At 50.7% G+C, this 6,780-nt stretch overlaps 1 protein-coding gene across 1 annotated transcript; it reads right to left on the bottom strand.

The window, feature by feature from the left end:
* Positions 1-569: 569 nt before the first annotated feature.
* PDYN (prodynorphin) lies at positions 570-2,642 on the bottom strand. The gene is made up of 2 exons (XM_055543165.1): positions 2,514-2,642; positions 570-1,208 (listed from the first exon to the last, which is right to left on the bottom strand). Exons 1-2 carry the CDS (start codon positions 2,640-2,642, stop codon positions 570-572), a joined length of 768 nt encoding a protein of 255 aa, XP_055399140.1.
* Between the last annotated feature and the right edge of the window lie 4,138 nt (positions 2,643-6,780).

Below are 6,780 nucleotides of genomic sequence, written 5' to 3'. Positions count from 1 at the left end.
TGCTCCAATAAAAAGTAGTGTTTGAGCTTTTTGCCTAAAGCATGGTCTCCATAGTAGGGAGAGCTTTTGAGGTTTGAGAATAAACTGTTAGGATTTTTTATATATCTATTTTGTTTTAAATTTCTACCTTTTATATGTTTTATGCTATCAATCTATATAGAAAGATATATATCTGCATGGGAGGGGAATGTTCATTTTTCTTCTGAGGGGCATTGATCAGAATACTTGATCATAGATCCAGAGGGATCAAGAGGTCAGTCTAGATTCCTGGGACTGGGGAGTCATATAAAGGGAATTGATAGCAAAGCTGGTGGTGGTGGTAGTTTTAGAGATGTAGGGTTGAAGCCAAGCACTAAGCCTATTGGAGAGGGAAACCTCTCTCCTCCCTCCTCACTGACCCAGACAAACACTGCATCTGGGCAGAAGAGAGGCAGACAAGGTTTGGAAGTCTTGTAGACAATGCTGAACTGAGCATGGGGGCGGGGACCATAGGGGCAGATGAATGAGTTCACGCCAATCTCCAGGGCATTATGGAAAGCTCCTGACTCAACTCCATGATGGGGAGGTGTTTACACATCAAAAAGCTCTTCAATGGGGTCTTCCTGAGACCGAGTGACCACCTTGAACTGACGCCGGAGGAAGCCACCATAGCGCTTCTGGTTGTCCCACTTGAGCTTGGGACGGATGCGCCGTAAGAATCCCCCGTAGCGTTTGTACAGGTCCTCATGGCCCATCTCACCTCCCTCCCCTTCCCCAGCCTCCTTCCCAGTCACTTCTGAGCTCCTCTTGGGGTATTTGCGCAAAAAGCCCCCATAGCGTTTGACCTGCTCCTTGGGTTCCTCCTCATTGGAATCCCGCGCTTCAGCCTCCAGGGCACCATCGTTCAGCTGAGCATCCCCCATCAACTCAGACTCTGCATCCTCCCCCAACCTGCCAGAGAGACCCCTGAGCTTCTCTGCCAGGCTGCTGCTCAGAGCATTCTCCTGTGCTGGGGTGCTGAGAAGGAATCTGTTTTTCTCTAGTTCCTTCAAGTAGGGCCTGATGTGCTTGGCCGGCTCACTGCTGGACTCTTCCAAAACTGCCTTGCTCTTCAAGTCTTCCTTGCCATTGAGCCCCATGGTGAAGGGAGTGAGGAAAGACAGAAGGCCCTGGCACCTCTCCCACTCCTGAGCAGGCTGTAGGGCAGCCTGGCATTCCAGGGAGCAAACCTGCAAGAGACCCCAGAAGACCACAGTGGTAATGCCACCTCCATCAAACTGTCAAGCCACAAGCTTCTGCTCCAGAGAGTCCCCTGTCCAGTGTCTGAGAAAATTAAAAAACCATTACTAAGCAGCAGGCCACCCACTTTCATGCTCCCAATGGTGCCTAAAGGTAAGCAACTTTATGCCCATGTGGAGGATGAGGAAAGATGAGCCAGCTTTTCCAAGGGCCCATGGCTACAGATGACACTGTCAAATTGGAAGGAAAATCTTCCCATAGTGCTCTGCTGGGCTCACCCATAATCTTCTGCTTCTGACTCCAGAGGGACTAGTTAGTTTCCCCAACCTTTCCTGGGTATAAAGGATGCTGCACACACTTTACACAGAGGAATAGAAGCAATGCAGAATGGTGGAAAGAACACATATAAGGAGTTGTTTAAAGGTTCACCAAACCTGGGATGACAGTATATACTTCATAAAAGTAGGGAGGAGTCAAACATGATGATGATGGTGTTGATAATGACAGTGACCACAATGACAGTACTAGACAGTACTGGAACTTGAACCCATGTTCTAATGCCACGAGTCACCATACTTAAGCACTGGGGCACTTCTGAGATCAGACCAATACACGGGCAGCACATGGTGTGCTGTGCGCATCTCAGTGAAGAGTGGCTAGAGTTAATACTCTGCATCATCAGCTCATGGAACCACTCCCATTTTGCATGCAAGGAAACTGAGGCTCAGAGAGGGGGTTCCAGGGTCATGGAACTAGAAATTGGCAGAGCCAAAGCCCATGTTCTGTCCACCACACCCTTGAACCTTTATTACAGCTGTCTGCTGTCACGGGAGAGGCACAGGGAGGAGCTTGATTCAAAGTATAGCCAGCAAGGCCAGCCAAATGGTGGTGTAAAGAGCTCCTTCCATGAGATTGACTATATTTGGGAGTGCCCATCAGCCTGGTTGTGAGAAGCCCTGAAAAGTTCATCTTGGGTTGCCAATACCCAAAGTCAACATCACCTCATAAATGACACTCCTTGTTATCAGGCAACAGGCTCCCTGGAAACCTGAGCTTTGCTCCCAGACCTGAGTGAGCCTATGGTGGTAAGGTCTGGGGAGGGAACAGGAATCTGGAAAACAGCTGTCCCTAGCTGCCCAGACTGACCATAGGGCAGCACGTAGTCTTCACATCTGGGATGAGTCTACAGAACAGGCTCACAGCTGCCCAGGCCTGCTACCTTCCCTCTCTGGGCTCCACACACAGACTGCCCCTTCCATGCACTCTGGCATTGAGGAGCCTTGCCTGAAACTCACCAGGGGGTTGATGGGTTGGGGCCCATCCTGGGTCTTCACAGCACACAGGGAGCACTGGGCCAGGCAGTCCGCTGTGACAGAGGGGAGTGCAAGCAGGCAAGCAGCCAGTACCAGCCCTTGCCACACCATTGTGTCTTGGCTCTTCCTGCTGGAGAGGGAGAAAGAGGAAAGGAAATCTGTGATCGCCTACCTTGTGAGGTGTGTCCTTAGCCTGCAAAGCCAACTCTTGCTGGCAGCACTGCACTGCAAGGCAACCGTCCGTGTTCCCATTCTACAGCCAAGAAAACAGGCCTATGGAGGGGCAGTGGGTGCCCAAGGCCAGGGGTCAAGGACGGGAACTAACATGCTGAGTGCCAGCAGTGTACCAGGAGCTTTCCTACACGCTCACATTCAATCTGCCCAACAGCTCTTAATGTGGGTTTTACTGTTAGACAGATAGGAAAGTGGAGGCTCAGAGAGGGAAAGTGATTGCTTACACAGCCAGGAAGTGGACAAGAATCAAAACCCACTCTGACCATTCACCAAGCCAGACGTGGTTTTCTGTTTCTCTGCGTTCTCTGAAGCTTCTACCCGTTGCCTGTTTCCCCTTTTCCCCAGGCTGGCCCCAGCCCAGTCCTTTCTGCTGTGGACATTTCCCATGCCAGCACTCCTCCTTGCCCCAGCCATGGCTCCACCTTCACCGATCTCCATGCTGGCCCCCCTGCCTCCACTCCTTTGCTGGTCCCTCCTGCCCACCTTGACATGCCCTTCTTGGTATATCAATTCTGGGATCAGAACCATTGGATTGGGTCAGGCTGGGCCCTTCTCCTAAATGTCAGAAAAGTGAAGATGCTCAGTTGTGTCCGACTCTTTGTGACCCCAAGGACTGTAACCTACCAATCTCTTCCATCTATGGGATTTTCCAGGCAAGAATACTGGAGTGGATTGCCATTTCCTTCTCCAGGAGATCTTCCCAACCCAGGGATTGAACCCGGGTCTCCCACATTGTAGGCAGACGCTTTACCATCTGAGCCACCAGGGAAGTACTAAATGTCAGAGACACCCTCAATTCTGACCCTATAGCCAGCTCTTCAACTCTGTATTCTGACCACATTTAGCAACTCGTAAATCCCCTAATGAATGGAGCAGCACCTGTCCCACCTCTGGCCCTTTGCACATGCTAGGGCCAGAGAATCCTCCTAGAAAATCCTCTTCCTAGAAAACCCTCCTGTCCTCCCCTGTTATCTGTCATTTTGGCCCTAGAGTAGATGTCGTCTCCTCCAGGCAGCTTTCTCTGATCTCTTAGGTGGAAGGGGTGTTTCTTCTTGTATTTTTCCCGAGATTTGTGCCTCCTCCTTTAAACTATTCCACTTCTCAGTAACTACCTATGTGAGTCTTTAAACTTTGGTTCCACGAAGGCAGGAGCTGTGACTTGTTTTCATCTCTGAAACACTTTCTCTGTGTTCCCCAAATATGCCAGGCTTGCCCCTACCTCAGGGCCTTTGAACTCCCTGTTTCTCCATCTGTGGTACTGTGGCCTCAGATTTTTACCTGGCTCACTCCTTGTAACTAAAGGAATTCAGTGTCACATCCCCTGGGAGGTGTTGGCTGACCCCAGGGTTTAGCATGGCTTCCTGGTTTTCTTGCATTCCCGTGCTTTTGTTTTCATCGGAACATTCACCATCTCAGACTATCCTACTGTTGGATGCTTGTCATTGTTTATTACATCTCTCCCCTAGAATATTAGCTCCCTGCAGGCACAGACCTTAACTGGCATGTTCCCCACTATAACCCAGCACGCACAACTCTGACCAGCAGATAGCAGGCCCGCAATAAATCCTAAGCAGATGAATTAATGCTTCACAAAGAGTCTATTAAAGGCTGTTCCTTTCATAGTTAACTCCTTATAAACCAAATATCAAGATGCAAAGCTGCCAAGTAGGAGCGCAGAGCTGGAAATGGGCAGGGCTGCAACACTCTCTCCAGCTTGGTCTCTGTAATCTGCTGCCTCCGTCACGGCTCTCAGAGACAGCTGTCTCCTCCCTCCCCGCTCCATCCCCCAGATCCTCTTGCACATTGCCCTGTTTGCTCAGGTGATGGGGGGGAGTTATAAGATTCCACTGTGGGTCCAGGGCTCCATGCCATAGCCCAGAGCTGGTCTCAGAGCACAGAGGAGGTTTCCCTCTAAAACATGCCTGACAAGGAGGCGGGCCACCCTCGATGGAGCCCCTCCTGTGCTTCAGGACTGAGCCCCTACGTCTGTTGTCTCATCCGTCCATGCCCAGGGAGAAGGACACTTCCAGTTCTGTGAGTTCCCCGTGCCCTCCAGTGAGTGGTGAAAGTGGGGTGTAGGCCCATTCTCTTTGACTCACCACATGTGTGCTTGTAATGACTACAGTTTCTAGAACCATTTCAATTTATTAACAGCTGAACCCTCCACGAGGTCCAGAGGGCCTCATGCACAAGGCTTTTACTTGTATATTACTCCCAACCCACCTGCCAAGTGTAAGAGGTGGGCCTTCTTAGCCCCACTTTGTATATGAGAAAGTTGGTGCTCAGAGAGGCTTGGCAAATCTCCTGAGGCCACACAGCGATCAAAGGTGAGAACTCAGGCTCATCTGAGGCTAGGCTAGTTCTGTTCTCCTAGGTACAGAAGCTCAGAGAATAAACGTCACGTAGGTGGGCCTGTGTCCATCCCACGCCTCTCTCCTTCCTCAAGTTTTTCTCATGCTCTATCAACTGCTGAGCGGATTTGGGTTCCAGGCCAGTGAGCTGTGCTATTTATGTGCAGATATAAAGCAGCAGCTCATGTTTTCCTCCTATCAGCGATGGCTGGGCTGGCCTGGTACAAGATTAGCAAGGTCTTGCTCATCCACTGGGGACGGGCAGCAGCACCACCCTCTCTCTCCTGGCCGGAAGCTTCCTGCTCAGTGGCTACAGTAGGAAGCTGGATTTGAGATCTCACCGTCCCACACAAATACAGTGACAATATCCCTTCCTTTCATCCATTTCCTTTTATTTAGCAATGATCATTCTAGCCAATCTGATGGTTGGTGAGCACTCATGATGTTCTGAGTAACTTTCATGAATGAACTCACTTATACTCACAGCAACTGTGTGGGGTGGGTACTATTGTCATGCCCACTTCACAGATGGGAAAACTGAGTTAAGACGCCTGCAAAGACTCTAGAACTAGTTAGCAGAAAAGCTGGAATTTGCACCCAGGCAGTCTGGCTCCAGAGCCCACCTTCCTAACCAATAGGTATGGCCCCAGCTCCTTCAAGGCACCCCAGCCTCCAGCTCCTTCCTCCTGCTTCCAGAACTGCCTCTAATCTTGCCCCCCGAGAACCCTGCGCAAGCAACCAGAGGACAATTCTGAATCCAGTCTGACTGCACCCTGCCCTGCATTCGGCTTCTCCATCACCTTTGAGAGGACCTGCCCCTTAGCCAGGCTGTCCAGGGCTTTCCTGCCGAGGAGAGCCGCCGTTGACCGGCTTACCATGTACTGGGCCCTCTGCTGAGTTCTGTATGTGTCTCAGTATAAGGGGTGCTCGTAACAACCCCCTAAGGCTGGGACTGATATTCTCCCCATTCTACAGTGAGGAAGTAGAGGCACAGAGAGATCACACCATCCAAGCAAGGAACCCCAGCAAGAACATGCAGGCAGGCTGGGTGTGAGCTCTGTCTGACCTGGGCCTGACCATATCACCTGCACTTCTACAAGAAATGCCCTCTGTGCCCTGTCCCCCAAACTTTTGCACACGGAGCACCTTTATCACCACCTCCGCACTCCTGTCTCCCTCTGACCTGCCTGCCTCTCATTGTTCTTTGAAACTCAATCTTAGTTACCTCCTTCAGGAAGTCTGTCTAGATTAGGCTTCTCTGACTGCTCACAGTTCTCCGTGTATCACATAACTGCCTCCTTCTGAGTTCCCTGCCAGGGCGGACTCTGTAAGTGCAGAGTCCCTGAGGTGAGAGAGGCTGTGTGTGAGGATGACAAGGAACAGCATAGGGAGGAGAGAGGAGATGTGGGCAGAGGCCACGTGGTGTCAGCCCTTGCAGGCCAAAGTGCAGCTTGCATTTCATTCTAATGTGATGGGAAAACTAAGGAAGTTAGATTGTTAAATGAATGAATGAACGATGATGTCCCCTGCGCCGAATGCAGAGCTAGAACAGGAACAAGAGCACACATGTGTAGAATGAATAACAGGCAACCCTGGATCTCTCAGAAACCCAGTTTGAATTTTTCTGACTCACACTTCTGTGCCCCCAGAGAAACCCCATGGGT

The sequence above is a fragment of the Bubalus kerabau genome, chromosome 13 (assembly GCF_029407905.1).
Source record: "Bubalus kerabau isolate K-KA32 ecotype Philippines breed swamp buffalo chromosome 13, PCC_UOA_SB_1v2, whole genome shotgun sequence".
NCBI classification, from domain to species: domain Eukaryota; kingdom Metazoa; phylum Chordata; class Mammalia; order Artiodactyla; family Bovidae; genus Bubalus; species Bubalus kerabau.
The sequence above is the reverse complement of the archived record's forward strand: the minus strand, read 5'-3'. Positions and strand labels throughout refer to the sequence as shown.